The sequence below is a fragment of the Amblyomma maculatum genome, chromosome 1 (genome assembly GCF_055883805.1).
Source record: "Amblyomma maculatum isolate TAMU_Amacu chromosome 1, ASM5588380v1, whole genome shotgun sequence".
Taxonomy (NCBI): Eukaryota; Metazoa; Arthropoda; class Arachnida; order Ixodida; family Ixodidae; genus Amblyomma; species Amblyomma maculatum.
Genome location: NC_139344.1, coordinates 46140988 through 46164991, shown reverse-complemented (window position 1 = coordinate 46164991; position 24004 = coordinate 46140988). Strand labels below are relative to the sequence as shown.

General features: G+C 47.4%; 1 protein-coding gene across 1 annotated transcript in view; it reads left to right on the top strand.

The window, feature by feature from the left end:
* The first annotated feature begins 1130 nt into the window (after window positions 1-1130).
* The window catches only part of LOC146202269 (kinesin-like protein KIF18B), a 28258-nt gene continuing 5384 nt past the window's right edge, over window positions 1131-24004 (top strand). Inside the window, exons 1-4 of the mRNA XM_084600551.1 lie at window positions 1131-1840; window positions 1936-2145; window positions 3536-3645; window positions 4844-4934. Coding sequence (XP_084456677.1) covers window positions 1131-1840; window positions 1936-2145; window positions 3536-3645; window positions 4844-4934 — 1121 coding nt within the window. The remainder of the gene's footprint in view (window positions 1841-1935; window positions 2146-3535; window positions 3646-4843; window positions 4935-24004) is intronic.

Here is a 24004-nt window from a genome sequence, read left to right as displayed (position 1 = left end):
GAGAAGTAATTGAAGGTTTTAACATTGAAGATACTGCAGACGCGTGCATCAGCACCCTTCAATTTCTCTTTAAGAGAACGAAGTGGCCTTTTTGGAGAGTGCTAGGGTCTTGCATTTTAACTTCAGCTAGGCATTTTGGTGTACGCGTATGGCCATTTTTTTTTTTGCGTGCGCTTGTCGCTTAATTGTTCCCGTTTGTGTAGATTTTTTTTTGTGGTGTTTTGGAAGCATGGTTTGGTCGTGCGTGTTTTCTGTCACCCGTCTGTCTTTTTTTCATCTGTTAATGATTTTCACTGTTTAGCCGTGTTAAATGTTTGGCGTTGGTTACTGTCTTGTTTGTTTTTAGCGGTTTCATTCACTCGGTACGTTGTCGCCTTTCGCATTTATTTTATGCGCCTCGGGGAGTACGTATGCAACTTCTCTTTCAAACGTTTTTTTTTTTGTTTTTCAGATTTATGTTTTGATTCTATCTTACATGATTTGAGCGTATCCGTTATCATGTTAATGTCTAGGTTGATAAACAAAGCGTGTTCCGAAAGTGTTCACTCTAACTATGCAAGTAGGTGATTGTGTCCACGTCGTCCATTGTAGTAGCCATAATACGTGCTTCGGCTGTATGTCAAATAAAGTTGGTAGTCAGCGCCCGTGCCGTCTTGTGTATTGTCTCCTTCCTGTGTCCGGTTACTTGGTGCTGTGTTATGTTTTGAAATCCACGCTCGCTCGCACTGAAAACACAACGGAGCGTGTTTCAGGCTAGGCTAGCACGAATATTTTTGCCAACTTATTTTTTTTTCGGTAAACGAAAGAAATCAACTGCCCGCAAGTGTAGTCAATGTCCCATCCATCATTTTTTCATCAGCCCTGATTGAGTTATCTCTGAGTTTCGTAACTATTTTCACTTTTTTTTGTGTGAATTTCATTGTATATTGGAAGCATTATTTTTTATTATTGATATTTTGGTGATTGGTGTTTTTTTTCCTTCGCTGACTTCATACTTATGAGCCACAATGTTTGTAATCCCCCAAAAATAATGCCCCACGCGAGCGATGTAGGTATATGCGTAAATAAATAAATAAATAAATAAAACCACGAACGAAATCGTAATAACGCTCCTGGATGGCTGGCTGCAAATGTTCAGTGCGTACGGGGCTACCGGTGCAGGCACGACGTTCTTTATGGTCGACATGGAACACTGCCCTGGTGTGGTGTCCCTCATCGTGAGCCACTTGTACGACCACGTAGATCAGCTGCGCTTTGAGGGCCAGTCGTGCGACGTTGCCGTGGCCTACCTCGAGGTGTACAATGAGGTGGTGCGTGACCTGCTCTCTGCCGGTGGAGCACCGCTCGTTGTGCGCGAGGACCCCGCCAAGGGCATCGCCATCTCCAACCTCTCCATCCACAAGGTGAAAGAGGCTGATGCTCTTCTAGATTTGCTGCTGAAAAGAAACAAGAATCGAACTCAGCACGCCACTGACGCCAACGCTGAATCGTCACGGTCACATGCCATCTTCCAGGTGTATGTGCTGCAGACCGAGACTGTGACAAGCACCAGCAAGGGTATCCGCGCTTCAAAGATGAGCTTCATCGATCTCGTCAGCTCAGAGCGCGCTGCAGCGCGGTCAACAGGAACATCGGGGCTAGGCTACGCGAGGGCACCAAGACAAAGCCTGTCCCTCCTGGCATTCCGCAAATGCGTAGATGCCCTTTCCAAGAATGGGACGCAGCGGGCTTTGTACCGAGGCTCGAAGCTGACGCACATACTGAAGGACTCTCTGGGTGGGACGTACCGGACGCTGATGATCGCCGCTGTGACGCCGTCCAAGCTCAGCTACACAGACACGTACAACACGCTCAAGCATGCTAAGCGCGCAATGAATATTGAAATGCAGACCAAGAACAACATCCTGAATGTGTCGTGCACATGTCGAAATACAGCGCACTCATTGAAGAGTACAAGCAGAAGCTCGACTACCTCCAGAATAAGGTCGACAGCGCAGAGCCGGAAAAGGCTGTGCTGGCGGCCAAGGTGCAGGCGCTCGAAAGGAGCCTGGAGTTGGCGCTTGGCAAGTGTGACGCCTTGCCGCCACCTGCCTCTCCCGCAATCCGCAGCACTGAGAAAACGAGGCCGGTCACAACCGTCATGTGGTGAGATGATTTAATTATCCGCGGCTGGCCTTGCGCGAGCGCTCGTCCGTAACAATATGAACAGTTGTATGCAAAACGAAATAGATCAGTGAGAGCTCATTCGACGACGCTACATAGCGTCGTCGACGCTACATAGCGGACAATTTCAAAAACCAGCAGGATTAAAAAATTGTGCCTTATATGAATATAAATAAATAGTTCTAGCATATGGTTTGGTTTTAGAGGGTTAACGTCCCTAAGCGTATCAGGCTATGATAGACGCCGTAGTGAAGGGCTCCGGAAATGTTGACTACCTGTGGTTCTTTAAATTGCACTGACAACGCACAGTACATGGGCTCGTGGTTAGCAGGGACAACGCCGACGTCGACGCGAAACACAGGAACCGGCGCCATGGCGCTGCGCTCTAAAAAAATTTGAAAGACCCCTCCAGCGTATCTATGAGCTAATTAGCTCCGAAGACGGATAAAGAAAGCCCTCGCGGTAGATGTCTGAAATGAATATATTTTCTTCGTTTTGTGCCGCGCAGATTTACTCGAAATGAGATACGCAGAGTACTAAATTCTAATTTGCACATGAACTTTCCAGCCACATACAATGCAATATAAGCTCTGCGACTGTTAGAAGTGTGCCCAGTGACGTAGTTATGATCATCTGGAGGACGGGCATTCAAAGTAGCTTCGACGCCTCTAGCCTTCCCTCATCATCAAGCTTATCATTCGGACTTGAAAGAAGCAGGTTAATTTCCTCGCATGAACGGCTAACGTCATTGCCCGAGCGTATTTCGAGAATAGAAGAGCTCGAATGGGGAAGACCGGGAAAAGAGCGCGCAATGAACAAAAAAAAAGCGTTCAGGAAAGGGGGGGGGGGGGCGAGAAGGCCCAGCCCGCGCTTTGTGGAGACATGTGTTTCCCTCTTTGATCAGTAATCAACAACACACCATACCCGATGCATTGGAACCGACGCAGGACACGGACAGCAGAAGCAGACGCCCCGAACAGCGACACTACGCTTTTCATTGCTCCGGCGACCACCTCGCTCTCATTGCCGCGCGCTGAAGGCGGCACACTTCTCAATTCTAGAACACTATATATGTACCACTTACACCCATCACTAGGACATTACTCTCATGACGGTGTTGCTAGCGCTGCCTTGATTTAACCGGCCACAGAACGGTGAAAAAAAAACAAAAAAAAAAAACACCATCCCTGAGCTCCTGAACAATACGCAAAGGATTGCAACCTCAGTGATGAATTCACGTTTCAATAATGACTGCGTTTGGGTGAATTCGTTAGCCGTGTTGATCGTGAAAACGCATATAAAACACGCCAACAGAAAAAAGCGCTCGTGTGTCTGTCTTTTGCGGTTGTCCGTGTTTTGTATGCGCTTTCAGGATCTACATTAAAAGCATCACAGCAGCGAAGGCATCCAGCTATGAATTAAAGGATCAGCCTTCTCCTTTTCTTGGCAACTTGCACAACGTATACCACTCAATGCTTGGCTGTACCTATAGGCGGCAAAGAAATTGACGTTTTTCGAGTATAGCATTGGCCTACCAGATTCCAATCCATGGGACGCTCGCATGCCTATATTTACGTTGCCTGTGCATAAAAGTTAAAAATCTACATCTACGCCTTATAATGTCTTACACTGGCAGAGGAAAGGAATGAAATATGGAGAGCAAAGGGGAAGGCGCGCAATCGCGGTTAAGTTCGGAACGGCGTAGTCATTTGTGTCATTCAAACATCCGTGCTGGGGACGCAGCGGGTAAATCGGGCGCGCCTTTGCGTAATTTGCACTGGCGACGACATCCTCGAAAACTCATTGCAAAGTTCCGTTCGAATACTTGAAGCTCAACCCTTCGGGCGACCACTAAGCGAAGCACCTGAGGACTTCTCTTTGTGAAGTGAAAGTTATAAAGGAGCACCTAGATGACCTTTAGTACTGTGCTTTCACCTGGTCGTGATTTAAAGTGTTGCCAGCCGTAAGCAGTGGCTGCTCATTTTTCAGATACTTAAGAATACTGAAAATCACTGTAAACAGAGGCTCTTTTTACGCCTTGTGTCCATTAGCATATAAGGACTGGTGAGGGAGTCTTGTTCTCTACGAATGTCAAGAGGTCCATACAATCAGCAGGACCTGAGCAAGCACACTGCCTTGTGCATGAGAGGGAGACAAGGGAAACGAAAATATGTACATTCCAGCATCCTCAAGAAGGGGTTTTGTTTATAGAGTAAAGCGTACCAACAGACTTAGGCTATAAAAGACGCCGTATTGAAGGAAGGGCGGAGTAAACGGGTGCCTTGCGCCTCGTCTTCACTGTAAGTCGCCACCGCGACTGGGACCGAACCCAGACGTATAGAGCTTAGTTATCGAGTGCCCTAACCCATGAGTCAGAGCGGTTAGGTGGCCAAGTAGTCGTTTAGAGCGATTAAGGATCCTGAGTCACGTGGAGCTCAGCAGCAAGAAGGCGTGTGACACACCTTCACTGACACGCACTGAGACGGCCACTGATCTTATCACCGCAAAATATTTCGTAGCAGTCATACCTTAAACCATCTCACTTCCGTTCAAGGCCTGTGCTTGTAAGGTTTGTAAGTTAAGGACTCCCTTTGCCTGATGGTACACGATGCGTTGAACAGCCCTGTAGAGAAGTGAATTAGTGCCAAGTGTAACAGAGAACTCTTTCAATTCGTTCCAGCTGCGGACGCTTTGGCAGTATACGGTATCGGACCACTCGGACTTGAACGGCATCAGGTGATCAGGAAGAAGCCCGGCCTTGTCATCATCAGGTAAGACTGGACTTTGATTGCACTTCTCTTGCCTTGACGAGTAAGCATCATAGGTGCATATATCAGGAGTAGGGGAGGAAGCGATGGAGGTGATGAAGGGTTGCAATGATCCCGCACCCTCCCCTCTGCCAGGAATTTCTCATAGATAGAGCGTGTTCAACCAAGCTTTGTATGCAAGGAACGTCTTTGAAATACATGGTTCATATGCGACCACCCTTGTCACTGGTCTCTTCTAAGCGCCACCCATAAATACGCCTCTAGGAAAAAGTGCACATATTCTATAAGGCATGTGCGCCATGCGGTTTGCGGTAAGCGACGTTCAGGGTTATTCTGATCGTAGTCTTTCTTGTCGTGCTTTTATATTTACGAACTGAGAACTATGGCGTTGGGTAACGATCAAGTGCCTAATTCTCAATATCATGTTGTCACGTAGTGGTGACAAGGCCGTACACGCCGAAAGAAAACACAGACGTGATGGTACTGAAATAACTCTTTATTGGGGCTGACTTGCGCCCGAAAAAGAACTAAGCAACTCGGCGGCGGCGATAGCAACAAACGTGCTCGTCGGTCGTCGAGCAAAGAATGCACGTCACACTCGGCAACGCTCAATTTAAAGGCTGCACAGAACAATCTAGATAACGTCGCAAACAGCTACCAGTACGGGCTGGAACATTGTGGAAAGACACCCGAGTGGCCGGAACCTTTGAGACAGATCTCGGTGCATCTTGCGCTACAACAAAACTGATAAAGGTGTGACTCGCGACATCGAGCATTACCAAAGATTATGGAACTGATACGCGGTCCAGAATCAGAGTGATAAGCCTGTATGCCGGTGGCTGTTAAAAAACAACAAATACTGGTTTGAAGGTTTAACGGCATTACTCCCCCCTTAAAAAAACATCGCCTCGATGTTCCAAAACAAAGAAACTTAAACATAAACACTGCGAAGTTTAAACACCACAGATTCTTTAACGCGAGTAATATGGCTTCAGTCGTACAACATGTACAATTTCTGGGCGTGCGCGTCGCCGTTGTGATGCTGACGTTCCATCGGGAATGACTTCAAAGCCCAGTGGTCCGACGCGGCGAAGGATTTTGTATGGCCCAAAGTATCGACGCAACAACTTTTCACTTAACCCGCGACGGCGAATTGGTGTCCAAACCCACACTTGGTCTCCTGGATTGTACTCTGCGTGGCGTCGTCGTAAATTGTATCGTCGGCTGTCGGTGCGCAGTTAGTCTTTAATACGCAGCCGTACGAGTCGTCGGGCTTCCTCTGCACGCTGCAGGTAGGCGGCGACGTCAAGGTTGTCTTCGCTGGTTACGTGCGGCAGCATTGCGTCGAGCGTCGTCGTGGGCTCCCTGCCGTACACAAGCTTAAACGGGGTCGCTCTGGTCGTCTCCTGGACTGCCGTGTTATACGCGAAGATCACGTACGGCAGGCGTCCCAGGTCTTGTGTTCAGCGTCGACGTACACAGCGATCATGTCCGCGATCGTTTTGTTCAGGCGTTCCTAGGGCCATTGGTCTGAGGATGGTACGCAGCTGTTCCTCGATGGCTTGTGTGAGTATTCCAGGATGGCTTGCGTCAACTCTGCCGTAAACGCCGTTCCCTTGTCCGTGATGAGCACTTCTGGGGCGCCGTGTCGCAAGAGAATTTGTTCGACAAAAAATTTGGCGACTTCTGCCGCGGTACCATTTGGTAGTGCTCTTGCTTCGGCGTAACGGGTAAGGTAGTCAGTGGCCACGATGATCCACTTGTTGCCCATAGACGAAGATGGAAAGGGGCCGAGGAGATCCATCCCAATTTGTTGAAAGGGCAGGATTGGGGGCGGAATCAGGTTTAGTAGTCCTGCTGGTCTAATCGGCGGCGTCTTGCGTCGTTGGCACTCCCGACACGTCTTCACGTAGTGGGCAACTTCGGCAGGCAGTCGCGGCCAGTAATACTTCTCCTGGATTCGACGCAACGTGCGCGCAAATCCGAGGTGGCCTGCTGTGGGCTCATCGTGCAATGCCTGCAGAATTTCTTGCCGATGGGGTTTAGGCACTACGAGAAGCTGCGCGGTCTTGTTGGGTGCGAGGTTCTTCTTCACGAGGAGGCCATTGCTTAAAGTGAAGGATGATAAATGTCGCCTGAACACACCAGGAGGGGAAGCGGTCTTTCCTTCCAAGAAGTCGGCTAGCGCTTTCAGCTCAGGGTCTGATCGCTGTTGTTCTGCGAAACTGCTGGCGCTTACCGGTCCCAAAAAGGCGTCGTCGTCATCGTCCTTCGGGGGAGCATCGACGGGAGCGCGGGATAAGCAGTCTGCGTCGGAATGCTTCCGGCCCGACTTATCGACTACAGTCATGTCAAATTCTTAGTCGTAGGCTCCATCTGGCAAGGCGGCCGGAAGGATGTTTCAAATTAGTCAGCCAGCAGAGCGCGTGATGGTCGCTTACCACCTTGAATGGTGGGCCGTATAGGTATGCACGAAACTTAGAAGTCGCCCAGATGATTGCAAGGCACTCCTTCTCGGTCGTCGAGTAATTGACTTCGGCTTTTGTGAGGGACCTGCTGGCGTAGGCGATTACTTTCTCCTGTCCGGCACTCTTCTGGACGAGAACGGCTCCTGGGCCCACACTGCTCGCGTCGGTGTGAATTTCGGTCTCCGCGTTTTCATCAAAGTGGCCAAGTACAGGAGGGCATTGCAGGCGGCGCTTAAGTTCCTCGAAGGCTTCTCCTTGCGGTGCTTCCCATTTAAAAGGAACGTCAGCCTTTGTAAGCTGCGTCAACGGTTCGGCGATCCGCGAAACGTTTCTGACAAATCGTCGATAATAAGCGCACAGCCCAAGGAATCGGCGCACAGCTTTCTTGTCGGCAGGCGGTGGAAATTGTGCGATTTCAGCTGTTTTCTGCGGGTCTGGGCGAATACCGTCCTTGCTAACGATGTGACCTAGGAACCGGAGTTCTTCGTAGGCGAAGTGACACTTCTCTGCTTTTAGCGTTAGTCCCGATGACTTGATGGCTTCCAGCACTGTCTGCAGTCGTTTTAGGTGGTCTTCAAAGTTTGACGAGAAGACAACAACGTCGCCCAAATATAACAAACAAATTTGCCACTTCAAGCCTGCCAGGACTGTGTCCATCTCGTTGAAACGTGGCTGGTGCGGAGCAGAGGCGAAATGGCATCACCTTGAACTCATAACGGCCGTCCGGTGTGATGAATGCGGTCTTCTCGCGATCTCTTTCGTCGACCTCAATTTGCCAATATCCGCTCTTCAGGTCCATCGATGAGAAGTACCTTGCATTGCAGAGCCGGTCGAGAGTGTCGTCGATGCGGGGAAGCGGGTAGACATCCTTCTTCGTTATGCCATTGAAGCGGCGGTAATCAACGCAGGAGCGAAGTGTGCTGTGTTTCTACTTGACCAAAACGACTGGTGCCGCCCAGGGGCTGTTCGATGGCTGGATTACGTCATCACGCAGCATTTCCTCAACTTGATCGCGAATGGCCTGCCGTTCTCACGGCGATACACGATAAGGGCTTTGGCGCAGAGGTCGGTCGTGTTTGTCCGTTACAATGCGGTGCTTGGCCAGTGGTGTTTGTCGTACCTTCGTTGATGACGAGAAGCACTCCCTGTAGTCTCGAAGAATACTGCGAATCTGGTTTTTCCTGCTGTGGGTCAATACTGGGTTGATGTCAAATGTGGGCTGACGGCATTGGTCCGGTGCGTCTTCCAGTGGTTGGTCGTGGAGGGCGAATACGTCTTTGAGGTCCGCTAATTCGTCGAGAAAAGCGATGGTCGTGCCCTTGTTGAGATGCCGGTATTCTTCAGTGAAGTTTGTTACCAGCACCTGAGCTTGTACTCTCCTGAATTTCGCGATGTGTCTTGCGATGCCGATACCTCGTTCCATGAACAATTGGATATTTCCTTCGACGATGCCTTCAGCGGTTTCGATGTCTGTGCTACCTACGCTGACGGCGACGCTTGATCGGGGCGGCACGGTCAATTCTCCGTCGAGGACGTTTAGAGCGACGTGTTGCGTCGAAGTCGTCGTAGCAGGTATGGCTTTGTCTGCAGAGAGCTTGATGAGCTTGGATCGGAGGTCGATGATAGCCCTATTTTCATTTAAGAAGTCCATGCCTAAAATCACGTCGCGGGAGCACTGCTGCAAGACCACAAAGCTGGTTGGTTAGTACACCCATTTACAGTTATTCCTGCAGTGCATCGTCTTGATGGAGTAATCAGGTTGCCACCTGCTTTGCGAATCGGCGGGCCATCCCAAGCGGTGGTAACATTTCTGAGCTGAGAGGCTAACGGTCCACTAATGACTGAATAGTCAGCTCCGGTGTCTACTAGGGCAGTGACTCTGCGACCGTCGATATCAACTTCAAGGTCACTTGTTCGCATCCTCGCATTGCACGCGGGCCTTAGTGTCCGATCTCGGCTCCGTCGTTTCTTCAGGTCATGGCCGGGGCATACCGTTGTTACTTCGCTGGGCGGCCGTGTCTGCTTGCACTCTGGTCGTGTTGTCGTCGATGACGTCGTGTGGAGCGGCAATGAAATAGCTGCGTCATCGTTAGTGGTCGTCGGCGGCGGAGGATGTTCGTCGTTTCGCCGTTGAGCAACCTCACCTCCAAAGGTTGCTTTGTTTAGTTTCCCCTGCGCGGGCTTGGGGACCTTCCGCGCACACTATCATCATAGTTACATCCTGGCGACGCGAAGCGGGCCCTATACGGCGATGGAGACCTGGATCGACGGTTTGGTGGCGCAATCTCATCGCTACGCAGATAGTTGTCGATTTCTTGCGGTCGTTCACCTGGGCGTGGTCGTGGAGTGTCGACTGCAAATGCGCGGAGACCGATTCGTCGGAACGGGCAGTGCCGCAAAATGTGGCCGGCCTCACCGCAGTGGAAGCATAATGGCCGGTTGTTCGCTGTCCTCCATGCGTCGCACTTCCTGGGGCTTGTTCGTCGTTTGTAGGCTTGGCGGGCGGGGGCCAAGGGGTGGTTTTCAGGAACAGGACGGTAGCGGCGAGGGCTTGGAAAGTCATCACGTTGGGGCGAAGGGCGACGTAATGCAGCAGCGTAGTTCATCGCTGTTGCCTCTTGGGCTGGAACTGTCTCAGCCATCGCTTTAGGAACGCCCAGCGCCTGCTGAACGTCTTCAGTACGTTGTCCGCGAGCGTCGCCACCTGGGGTTGTTGCGATGATGGCATCAATCAGCGGAGCTCCTCTCGCACGATCTCCCGGATGAGGTCCCGAAGGTTCTCACCGCTTGCAGATGCGCTGGGGTAGTGGCTTGAGTAGTCTGGCTGAAGTGGTCGCTCGTAGTGGCGCATCCGGGTGTTCAACGTCTTCTTGGTGGCAGACGCTTCCGTATCGAATTCCGCCACGGTTTTTGGCGGATTTCGGACAAGATTTGCAAAAAGCGATTCTTTAACGCCTCGCATTAAAAATTTGACTCTCTCACCTTCAGTCATGTTAGGGTCGGCGCGGCGAAAGAGGCGCTTCATCTCCTCAACGTACGCCAGGACAGGCTCGTTAGGAAGTTGAAGTCTTGACTGAAGGAGGGCCTGGGCTCTTTATTTTCGGACGACGCTTGAAAAGGCAGTCAAAAACGCTTCCTTGAAAATCTTCCAATCCTTCATAGCTGCCTCATGATTTTCGAACCAAACTCGGGCATGTCCTTGAAGAACAAAATAAACCTGCCTGAGTTTCGCAGCGTCGTTCCAGCCGTTGAATTCTGCCACACGATCGAAAAGGCCCGTGCAGTCTCCCGCATCTTCATCCGGTCGTGCATGGAAGCAGGGGGGCTCATGGGGTTGGACGAAAACAACGGTGCTGTAGACTGCGCCATTGTCAGCGTCGATGCCTCTCGAGATCGAATAGGGTCAGGCAGCAGACCGTGTTCGGGGTGTAGGCCTTGGAGTCGGCAGCTCGCTCGGCGACCTGTAGGCTAGTCTTCCAGGGCAACGGGAATAAGGCTGCGGTCTTCGCTTGAAGGATCAAAGACAGCACCTCCACCAGATGTCACGTAGTGGAGACAAGGCCGTACACGCCAAAAGAAAACACAGGCGTGATGGTACTGAAATAACTCTTTATTGTGGCTGACTTGCGCCCGAAAACGAACTGAGCAACTCGGCGGCGTCGATAGCAACAAACGTGCTCGTCGGTCGTCGAACAAAGAATGCCCGTCACACTCGTCGACGCTCAATTTAAAGGCTGCACAGAACAATCTAGATAACGTCGCAAACAGCTACCAGCACGGGCTGGAACATTGTGGAAAGACACCCGAGTGGCCGGAACCTTCGAGACAGATCTCGGTGCATCTTGCGCTACAACAAAACTGATAAAGGTGTGACTCGCGACATCGAGCATTAACAAACAAAGATTACGGAACTGATACGCGGTCCGGAATCAGAGTGATAAGCCTGTATGCCGGCGGCTGTTAAAAAGCAACAAATACTGTTTTGAAGGTTTCGCGGCAATATTGCCCCGCTTACTTCTAAGAGTTTGGGATGTGATATGCTAGAGCCAAATTGTAGAACCGGCCATCGCAGTGCAGTCACTTGCTCCCTATTACTAAGCTGTACGTTGTTTGCGGAATGGTTTATTCATGTTGATTTCATGCTGCTTGCTTTGTGTTTCCACCCGTTAAGGTTAACAAGTTAAGAATTTGATTCGCTTCTGACGCCACTCTCCCTGTCGTTACCCATGTTCAACGACATGGTGATGGATGATGAGAAGGTCATGGTGATAGAGTGGTGGAAGAGGGTGTGTTTAGTCTTGACGAGCCGGTATACGCGCGATACATTGTTGTCCAAAGGATGTCTGACGAAACACGCACTGTCAGCCGACTGCACTCGTGACATTGTGACGCAAGTATTGTGTGCCTCCAGAAATGCTAAAATTCCCCATGTGCGTTACCTAATAGCTTATAGGGCGAGCTGTATTTTTCAAGGATTATATTCTCCAAACTCAGCGGTCAACCAGTGTGAATCTCACAGCCCATGTGACGCTAGTAATGCTATTGCGAGGGTATTGCGCAATGTCCGCCTGCTAGGCTTCGAAACTGTGCTAAGGTTGAAAACCCCTTCTCGTTCTTTCTTTAGTTTTGAAATAAGCCCTCCAAAAGTGCTCAGGTAAGGCCCATGTGCAGCGGCTTACCATGAAAGATGCGCTGATAATGATGAATTGGAAGGGCGATTCCTATAGGCAGTTATTAAATGCATGGTACCTTAACCGATGATCAGTTCAATCTTTCAGTCGTGCCCGACTCTTCGTGACCCTATGGACCATGTCACGCCATGCTTTCCGGTCTCTCACTATCTTCCTAACATCACATAACTTCATCTGCAGCGTCTCGAGGATGCCATCTAACCATCGCGTTCGCTGCCTACCCTTTCTCCGGCGACCCTCAACCTTTCCCAACATCAAATCTTTCTCCAGCGACTCATTTCTTCTCATCAGATGACCAGCGTAGCTGAGCTTTAACTTTAGAATTTGACGCTCCAATGAGTAGTCAGGGTTTATGGTCGACAATATCGACTGATTTCATCTTCTGGCAGTCCAAGGAACTCTCAAGAGTCTCCGCCAGCACCACAATTCAAACGCGTCAATTCTTCGGCGGTCAGCCTTCTTCACAGTCCAACTCTCGCATCCATACACAACAACTGGAAAGACCATAGCACGAGTTATACGGATTTTGGTTGGCAGACTAATGTCTCTGCTCTTTACTAGGCGGTCAAGGCTAACCATAGCTCTCTTTCCCAGAAGCAGGCGTCTCCTAATTTCATGGCTGCAGTCTCCTTCCGGGGTAATCTTGGAGCCCAAGAAGAGAAAATCTGTCGCAGCTTCCACTTCTTCTCCCTTGATGCTCAAGGACTTGATAGGGCAAGACGCCATGATCTTTGTCTTTTTAATGTTCAGTTGAAGCCCAAACTTCTCACTCTCTTCTTGTACGCGCATCAGAAGTCTCATGAGGTCCACTTCACTTTCTGCCATTAAAGTGGTATCATCCGTATATCTAAGGTTGTTAGTACGTTTTCCAGCAATCTTCGCTCCAGCTGAAGACTCGACCAGACCGGCCTTCCTCATGATGCACTCTGCATATAGGCTAAATAGGCAGCTCGACAGTATGCAGCCTTGCCTCACTCCTTTCTCAATCGGAAACCAATCAGTAAGACCATGACCAGTTCTGACTGTGGCCTCTTGCCCTTCATACAGGTTCCTGAGGAGACAGATGAGGTGAATTGGAACTCCCATCTCTTGGAGAGCTTGCCACAATCTGCTGTGATCTACGCAGTCAAATGCTTTCGCATAATCAATAAAGCAGAAGCAGATGGGTTTCTGGAACTCTCTTGCTTTTTCCATGATCCCGCGAAGGTTGGCAATTTGGTCTCTAGTTCCTCTACTCTTGCGAAACCCAGCTTGCACGTCCGGAAGCTCCCGATCCACATACTGCTGCAGCCTACCTTGCAGGATTTTCAACATCACCTTGCTAGTATGTGAAATAAGCGCGATCGTGTGGTAGTTCGAACAATCTTTGGCACTGCCTTTCTTTGGAATGGGGATGTAAACTGACCTCCTCCAATCCTGTGGCCACTGCAGGGTTGTCCAAATCTTCTGACATAATGTATGCAGAATGTTAACAGCGTCATGGTTGAGATTTTGAAGCAACCCAGCTGGAATGCCATCAATTCTGCTGGCTTTGTTCTTAGCAAGGCTGGCTAAGGCCCATTCAGCTTCACTCTTCAGGATGCCCGGCTCGAAATCAGTAATCACAACCATCTTATGTTGGGTTTGCACATCCGGGTTCTTCTTGCACAGTTCTTCTGTGTATTCCTGCCACCTCTTCTTTATCTCTGAAGCTTCAGTGAAGTCCTTGCTTCGTTTGTCTTTTATCACGCCCAGCTTAGCGCAGAAGCTTCCTTTGATATATTTGATTGTCTTATACAGTGCTCTTGTGTTCCTTAATTGGCTGTTGTCCTCAACTACTTGGCACTGTATGTTCAGGAAGGCATTCTTATCTCTCCTTGCTATTTTCTGAAAATCCGCATTGAGCACCTTGTATCTTTCTCTTTCCCCCATAACTTTTGCCATCTTCCCTTCCTCAGCTATTTGCAAAGCCTCTTCAGAAAACCAGTTTGCTTTCTTGCATTTCTTTTGCTTTGGAACTACCTTAGTAGCAACTTCTTGTATTTTATCAGGAACATCGGTCCACATCTCTTCAGGCTCTCTGTCTTCTAGATCTAATTCTTGAAATCGATTCCTCACTTCCACAGCATATTCTGAGGGAATTTCATCCAGATCATACCTGAAAGGCCTTCTAGTTTTCTGCGTTTTCCTCCATCGAAGCTTAATTTTGGCAACACGAAGCTGATGATCGGTGCCACAATCGGTCCCAGGTCTTGTTTTTACTGCTTGTATAGCACTTCTCCATCTCTGCCGGCAAAGAATATAATCAATCTGATTCCTGTACAGACCGTCCGGTGAAGTCCATGTGTACAGGCGCCTATTGTGCTGTTGAAAATGAATACTCGCTATGGTCAGGTTGTTTTCTTGACAAAACTCTACTAGCCTCTGCCCAGCTTCATTTGGCTCACCAAGACCGAGCTTGCCTGTAATTCCGGATATTTCTTTACTCCCGACCTTAGCATTCCAGTCTCCTATGAGAAAAACGGCGTCTGATGATGGAGTGCTGTCTAAAAGGCATTGCAGGTCCGCATAAAATCTCTCAACGTCAGCTTCTTCAGCAGTAGTGGTTGGTGCATAGACTTGAATGACTGTTATGTTGAAAGGGTGATCTTGGATCCGAAGTGAAATCATTCGGTCGTTTTTGGGGTTGTACCCTAGCACTGCTTTGCCCATTCTTCTGTTTACTATGAAAGTGACCCCATTCCTTCTCTTGGATATCGTGGCCACAATAAAAGACATAATGGTCGCCGGAATTAAATTCTTCCATTCCGGTCCACTAGAGCTCGCTGATACCCAAGATATCAATGTTCAATCTGTCCATTTCTCGCTTGACTACATCCAGTTTACCTTGCGTCATAGATCTTACATTCCACGTTGCTAAGTGATATATCTCCTTGCAGCATCGGACTTTCCGGTCGCTTCCCTACACATCCACAACTGAGCGTCCTTTTGGCTTTAGCCCAGCCGCTTCATTCGTCCTGGAGCTTCTAGGAATCGCCCTTTGTTCATCCCCAGTAACATGTGCGACGCCTTCTAACATGGGGGGCTCATCTTCCGGCGCCATATCATTAATGCTATTGTGACTGGCCATAGGGTTTTCTTGGCAGGAAATACTGAAGTGGGTTGCCATTACCTTCTCCAGTGAATCACATTTTGTCAGAACTCTCTGCCGTGACCTGTCTATCTTGGGGGGGCCCTACACAGCAGAGCTCACGACTTCATCGAGTTTCGCAAGCCCCTCCGCCACGACAAGGCAAACCTATGATACAATTAACGGAAAAAAGCGGAACAATTTTTCATCGCATCAAGATACCCCCGAACTGAAGGAAGCGATTGCATTTAGGAGCAGATTTATTTTTACGTGTTAAGCATATGACATGACCACAGACAGCTGCGAATATTGTGTTGTCGACCTTCAGGCCGTCGTAATTTTGACTGGAGTCAAATTAAGCTTCCGTAAATCATGCAGTGCAATATTATCTACGATATCAGGGCTGCGCGCGCTGGGGCGCTAATTCAGTGTAACTGAGGTCTTCTGATTTTCTGTTTCTTTCCTGCCAGTGCCAATAACCTTACGGCCCCAGCGATGGCTCATAACGTCCTGGCTGGCGGAAGACGCAAGACCTGAAACATCACCCACACACCTGTCTGCAACAACGGAAACGATATCAGGAAGGACGCGCGTTTTGTATATGTGCGCACGCACTGCGTCCCATTATAGGCAGACTTCCGTGTTGAGAGCGCAGGATTAAATAAATGTTTTGAATGCTTCCTTGTATGTATGCTTTGACAGGAATGTGAACTGTTGCGAACCTCTCACACATTTTTGATGTGCCTCCATCTTCGCCGCACGGGTAGGTTTGATAGTGCTATATTATAGCGATGAGCTCCTGGCCCGTGTTCGCACTGGCACATTACACCCCCTGTGTTATCACTGCCTGAGTTAGCGACCAAAAGCACAGCTGTCGCTTCGCTGTCGGCCAGAGCATGAAAAGGGGAGGGAGTGAGGTCATGGTGAAAAACAGCGAACTAAATGCGCTCTTTCATGGCGGTAGGAATCGTTCTTAATGGGACATAATATGCTTACATTCGCTATAATTGCGTTTCTATATACGCTTTGTAATCTGTTTAATACTTGTTTCCCTCCCCATCATTGCGCGTCGGGAGAGCGCCGGATGAGCGATGGGGTAAATGGCTTTCGTATACGGGAAAATGGAAGTAGCGATAGGAATTCCTCCTCGGAGCCTACTAGGCATGATGTGGAGGGACGAGAAGGTCCTTTGGATCCGGCCAGCGACGTGAGCGACCGTGACCACATGCATTCAGATTCCCTCCGCAGGCGTACGGGAAAACTGTTTGGACACTGCCAACTAGTGTTCTGGTTCAGGGCAGCAAAGTGCCTTGAAGCATGTGCGATGGTGTTGCCTGAAGAATGCTGCGCGTATTGGAAAGCTTGGGACACACTGCCGCTACTCCCAGTGCTGGGAGCTGTTAGCAAAGTCGCACTTATACCCCAGCCGGTAAGCCTGAGACCCTTGTTTCGCAGTTTTGCCTGTCGCAGGGATAATTACCTACCTACGCTACCTGCCTACACACTTACCGCCCTACGTACCTACTTACCCTACCTACTTACCAAGCCCATCTAACTATCACTAACTATCATCTTTGCCAAAAGTAACCCAGCAGCCCCCATAGAGTAACATAACCGACAAGAAGGGACACTAGCATAGGCCATCTGCGGCGGCTGATTTTTGCTCACTGCGCACCTAAGGGAGGCGGTGAAGCGCACCAGCCTACAGAACCCTAAGAGATAGCCGCGCTTGTCGCCAAATATCTGAGGCCAATTATAAGCACCGGCCTCTGGACGAGGCTTAAAACGCCTAGCCGGGGTATGAAAGGGCCCAAAAGGTATTTTTATGCAAGAGGCCAGCTGTGTTAGTGCAGTGGTTAGGGCGCTCGATAACTATACCCAATGATGCGGGTTCGAATCATGGCCTCGGCGGCCGCTGTTCGGTTGAGGGGGTCTGAAATTCTGGAGCCCTCCGCCATGGCGCCTCTCATAGCCTGAGTTTGTTTGCGAGTATAAACCCCATAAACCAAACCATCTTATAGGTTATGTTACTCGATGGAGCCCCACCCGCCGGTACAGCAGGCACAATGTAGAGCGGTTGCGCAGTGGTCGCCGTTGGTGGCCGCTGTAGGAGGGGTAGAAAGCTCGGTTGTACAAAAAGGTTATCCCTAGAGTTACGTAAATTTTACCACCATGGTCAAACTAATCACTGTGATCATAATACGTTTTGCTCATTAAGTCAGAAATTATCAAGGTTTGGGCGGGATAATTGAGAAATCGCACTAGATAACATAACATTTCCAAATGTATACGATTTTTTTTTTTCAAGCTTCAAAACACTTTTGTGATCTTTCAGGAACTGTCTTCGACATATGGAATTGATTTAGGGCGATTGTGAACTATATTTGTGAGCAGGTGCTCTATGATTTTCGGTTTGAAATTTCAATTTGCTCTTGTCACTTCAGCTTGCAGGTGCAAAGTCGAAACGCTTTAAATAAGAAGCCGTTTGTAACAAAAACGCCGTTTGCGCTCTCATGAATGGCTATGGAACCTTCGTGAATTGTACGCAAAGCAGGAGCTCCAAAAGGATCCCACCTATCGCCGCTGAGAGTAAAAGTACCGCGTTGCAATTCCTTTGGCAAACTTAATGACAGGTTTTACTTTCCACATCGAGAGCTATGCGTGAACTACGGACTGCAATGCGTGTGAACGAAAAGCCTCCGGAGGCAATGACACCAAACGAACTCAACATTATTTTTCGCTGATTTCTTTACGGGAATAGGGAACAGCTGGTGAAGTAATTCATCGCTACACCGTCTCAGAACACGCTGTTCTGATCGCAGATTTTTAAACGTCGCTTATGAATTTACACAGGGCAAATAAAGCGAACGTAAACACACACGCATGCACGAAAACGGAACAACCAACGCGAAAAGCATTACGCACTTTTATGCGTTGCCATAGGGCGTGAAATAAAGTATGTAGAACAGGCGCATATGGATACATTGCCTCATTTTTCTCCTTTCTCCAGGTGAACAAAGCGTCACAGCAAAGCCAGTAGTGGTCACCCAAGAAAACTAGCAACTGCAGGAAAGGAGAGTCGAGTTTTTGAAATCCGTTCCTCGTCTTGCTTTGCTGACATTGCAAGCGAAAACAAATGTTTGCCGTATTGTTGAAGATACGGGAACTGCGTGCTGGTATAAACGTGCAACGTATTGTAATAAAGCGCGCCACCGAAAAAAAGAACGAGCGTTGTGCGAATAATACTATATGCAGGGCGGCCTTCCTACGTCACGAAAAATACCGAAGGCGCGAAATCGGACGCCGCACGTGATGCTCGCTTACGTATTACATCCCACGAAAGAGAGCGAGGGAGCGTTCTTTCGGCAGCCAGCTTGCACTCGCAGCCGGAGAGCAGCGACTAGCCATGGTGGTCTATCGGATTTGGAAGATCGTAGTCGAAGAAATAACTTAGTTGTGTTTGGCATTAACGAACAGGATGATGAAACTGAAGATGACCTGCGACGGAAGGTAATTGATGAGGTCTTTAATCAAAAATTGGGTGTTGATTGCTTGTCTGTAGCACGCATTCACAGAATGGGGCGAGGAGCCTCTATTCGCCCAGTTATTCTCTACTTCCAGAACTACCTTGAAAAGCAAATGGTTTGGCGTAACGTACGGAAGCTAAAAGATTCTGGTATTTCTATTCAAAATGACTTCTCGCCAGAAACTTTAAGAAAGCGCAAATTACTTTGGCAAAGCGGAAAAGCAGAGAAGGACGCTGGCAAAAAAGTAAATCTAGTTGGAGATAAACTACGTGTTGATAAAGCCTTTTACGTTTGGGATGATTCGTGCAACATGCGAATGCCGGCTCGACGGACCGTTCAATCAGATAGATAGCGATCACAGACTCTGCAGCGTCAACTACGCATGCTCTCGCTCAACGTCAGGAGTATCGTGAATAAAACTGATAGCCTGGAATGCCTGCTTCTTTCATATGACCCTCATATAGTCATCCTTACAGAAACTTGGTTACATGATGGCATCTCTAGCGATAAAATTGTTCCAACTGGTTACAAAGTATACAAGCGTGACCGGTGTTCTCGTGGTGGAGGGGTTGCCGTTATAGTGAAGTCTTCTGTTGCCGTTACGGTATTAGACCAAATACCTGACCACGAAAGCTTATTTTTGAATGTATCTCTTTGGGGCACTTCCTTTCTACTATGTTCAGTTTATCGTCCACCCAACTCTGCAAATTCGTACCTTCAAAAACTGTATGATCACCTGCTGGCAAAGCGTTATTGTAATACCATATTAACTGGCGATTTCAACCTGCCTAGCGTGAATTGGCCATGTCTGGCTTATGGACAATGTGATGACAATAATACTATCTTGGATATCATGTTAGCTCTGAATTTAGATCAAATGGTTAGAGAACCCACCCGTGACAGTGCCCTTCTTGATTTGTTTTTTGTCAGTGAAATTTTTTCCAATGGCTTTTTGAGTGTTGAGCGTGGCATTTCAGATCATGACTTGTTATCGTTTTGTTGGTCTTGTAACTATGAACGGTCGTCCGAGAATGTACCACCTGTACGTATTCGAGACTTTAATCGATCAGGCGACACTGCCATAATAGACTACCTAGAAACGTCTTTAGTTATTAATGAGAGCGATGATATTCATGTTTTCTGGAATAGGTTTAAAAAATCAATACTTTCTGCTATTGAAACTTTTGTTCCTCTGAAAAAAATAAAACCTAATCGAAGGAATCCTTGGGTCACCCGGGAAATTATACACCTGAAACGCAAAATAAAACGACATCGTAGGCAACTTTAGGCCCCTACTGCAACCTTTCAAGAATTAAAGCACGCGTTAGCACGTAAGTTAATGATGGCAAAGAACCATTACTACCAAGTTATTCTTCCTTCATATTTAAATACTTATCCTAGCAGATTTTGGAGACATCTAAGTAAGAGAAAGGAAGTGATAGATAGAGTGAAAACGGATGAAACTGTTACTTGATAGCCAGAAAATTGCGGATTCTTTTAATCATTACTTTCAAAGTGTTTTCACATTGAAACCTGTCCTTACTAAACCGAAAGAATGTATAGATCCTAGTAGTATTCCTTCCATCTCAACAGAAGGCGTATTATCATTGCTACGCCAACTTGACACAAAGAAAGGCTGTGGAGTGGACGGCATTCCAAACACTTTTTTAAAACGCTATGCTTCACAGATTGCTGAGTATTTAGCCAATATGTTTTCAGTTTCCTTCCGTACAAGCGATTTACCTTTTGACTGGAAAGTAGCACGTGTAGTGCCTATTCACAAATCAGGTGATCGATCAATACTATCCAATTACTGTCCTATATCAATAACTAGCAGCTGTTGCAAAATTATAGAACAAATTCTGGCGGGTATCGTTAGGGATTTTCTCAGTGACAAAAACATTTTATCACCTTTCCAACATGGATTCCGAAAAGGAATGTCAACAGTTACCCAACTTGTGTCAACTGTTCATGAATTATCCTCTGCCCTTGACAATTCCGGCCAAATGGACATATTGTTCTTGGATTTTGCCAAGGCCTTCAAAACGGTCCCACACAATAAACTTATTCGTAAATTAGAGCTAATATGTCTTCCACAATATATAGTTCAATGGCTAGAGGCATACTTGGAAAAGAGAAGTCAGTTTGTTGAGGTGAATGGTGCCATTTCCAAATCACTGTGTGTCACTTCGGGTGTACCGCAGGGAAGCGTGTTGGGTCCATTACTGTTTCTTATATATATAAATGATTTGCTTGATGTTATTCCAAATTCTGTATCCATACGATTATTTGCAGATGATTGCATAGTGTTTAAGCAGATAAGGAAAACTTCTGATTATGGTATTCTTCAAGCCTCTTTGACAGCTATTGATAAATGGTGTGTGGAATGCAGCATGAAACTTAATGTCAAGAAATCTGTACTCCTACGTGTAACAAGGAAAAAACATTTTAGCCCATTTACTTATTCCCTACAAGGCTCCGATATTAAAGAAGTAGCAAGCCATAAGTATTTAGGGCTGACACTTACCAATCAATTGGACTGGTCACCGCATATCTCACAAATTTGTTCTTCGGCATTCTCGACACTCTGCTTCCTAAAACGCAAACTTAATCGCGCCCCCTCTAATATCAAACTTTTGGCATACAACACATTCATCCGAACTAAGCTCGAGTACGCCTCTATCATTTGGGACCCTCACACAAAAAAGAACATCACTGCTCTTGAAATGATACAAAGGAAAGCAGTCAGGTTTATTTTCCACAAGTACAGCAGATCTGATTCTCCCACACAGCTGATGGTAGAAAATGACATCCCGCTCCTTTCAGTCCGCCGCAAAATGAACAGAATTTTGTTTCTTCGTAAGATTCTGTCGCAGGAAGTTAATATTCCATTACCTAACTTTGTCCAACCTTCTACTGCCAGACGAACACGACACACTAGGGAACATATGCTGCAACCTGTCTTTGCCCGAACAAATTCATTTAAGTACAGTTTTTTCACACGGACCATCTCTGATTGGAATTTGCTTCCAGAATTTCTTTTCCAAAGCAGTAATTTTAACAAGGCACTGGAAGGTCATTTGTTTGGTTAGGCTGCTCAACTTTTCAGTACTTTATATCTGTTTCCTTTGTTCATGCCGAAATGTGCTGTGTGTTATTGCCTATTTTTATTTGTTAGACTGTCAAATTGTTTAATAATTACTATTACTATCATGATTCCTTTTTTCTCGCCGAATTGTAGTGTGTATTGTATTTTTTGTTTTTTCTGTGTGTGATTGTTACCTGGTATGCCCCTCCTGCTTGGGCCATAAGGCCTGCAGTATTATGAAATAAATAAATAAATAAATAAATAAATAAATAAATAAATAAATAAATAAATAAATAAATAAATAAATAAATAAAGCCACCGCTCTTCATCGTGCCTGCTCCGTCGAATGGAGGCTGCTCGGTTATTTTTAACAAAGATGGCACCTATCTACCTACCTACTCACCGGCCTATGTATCTACCACCCGCCTGACTACCTAGCTAACTTTCCTACCTTACCTACATACCTATACCTGCCTACTTTACCGCACCTTATCTAACCTAACCTTGCCTATATGAAAGAACACGGAACAAGAGTAGAGGAAGGAGGGGGTGGGAGCCTCAGTTCGCAGGTCGAGCCAACTTTCCACAAGTGGACTTGTCTTCGTCTGGGCAGAGCAATCATCACTGGCAGAGGTTTAAATACGCTTTTGCTGCCGAAGAAGATAAAACTGGGAAGGGGGAGGGAGGGTGAGAAGAAGGTTGGTCGAAGAATAAAAAACATTTTTCTTCAGTGTACATTTCTGAGCCTGGAACCGGTGATCATGTGGCCAGAAAAAGAAATAAAAAGGGCAGCAGCAGGAAACGCTACAATGCGGGGTGGATGATTAGTCAGCGCCTAAAACAGGTTCGGTGCAGACACACCTTTCTCGAAAAGGGACAGGATTTCGGCCTTACCTTACCTACTTAGCCTTACCTACCTACTTACCTTCCTCTGGAGGGCAATTTTCATGGATAGTGAACTCTCAAGTGGCTTGGTCGGTGAACCTGAAAATGAGTGGTTGAATTGATTTGCACATCTTGTTCTTTGCATTTTCTCCTTACAATGCACGATAAAGATCTTATGCAACGTAAAAACTCTAAATTTGGTGAAAATGTTCACCTAAAATGTCTGCCTGTTTCTCTATACTTGTTTACATGCAAGGGGCTGTTGGAAATTGAATTAAGAAAGGGAAGAAGATGCCTTCGAATACAAGAATTCTCTCCCACATTTCCTTCATGCGAAATGTAGTAACACAGAAATTTGAGCTAGTTGGTTCATCTTCGTTATTTTACCGGCGCTGCGACAGGGGACGATGAACAAGAAGAAACGACAAGACAAGCGCTCGGACTAACTGAAGGTTTAATGAAGCATACAAGAAAGTATATTCTCACATGACAACCAGAAGCGCATGCATGCGCTATCCCTTCCCACCAAAAAAAAAAAAAAAAAAAAAAAACATACAGCTATGGATCCAAATATGACAGTTCACAATCATTGATGATTACTGATGGTGTGCTAACGCACGTGTCACTATTTTTATGGATGTGATAAGCTTCACTGAGTTCCCTGGTCAATTTGTTTTGATTCCTGAAAATAATCTTAGCTTTATCAAGGCTCAAACAAGTTGGCAGTATATATGGGGTTAAAGTGTTGTTTTCGGCTCCCAATAGGCTGGGAAAATTTTTTGCTATGGTATACATAGGAGACGCAAAGAACAAAAACAATAAACTAGCAAAGGATGTCAAGTAAAACATGAGCAGCGTTTTGTGCCATGCGCAGAAGGAGTAGTCTATGATATTCCTAGTGAACATGGCGCCTAGTGAACATGTTGGGGCAAGTATAATTTACTATTGTTTGTTTCGTTTTAGTTTGGTTTGTGGGGTTAAAGTCCCAAAGCCACTCAGGCTATAAGAGACTCCATAATGGAGGACTCCGAAAATTTTTACCACCTGCGGTTCTTTGACGTGCCCTTACCTCGCACAGCACACGGGCGCCGTGTTTTTCGCCTACATCAAAAAGTGGCTGCCACGGCCGGGATTTGATCCCGCATCCTTGGGCACAGCGGTCGAGCGCCCTAACCACTACACCGCCATGGCGACGCTAACGTGCGTTCGGGTTGCGTACTGAGGTCACATGAATAACAATCGTAAAATGCAACCAGGGAGCGTCGTGGCTCCATCAGTTACTGATGATGGCAGACCTCGGCTGAA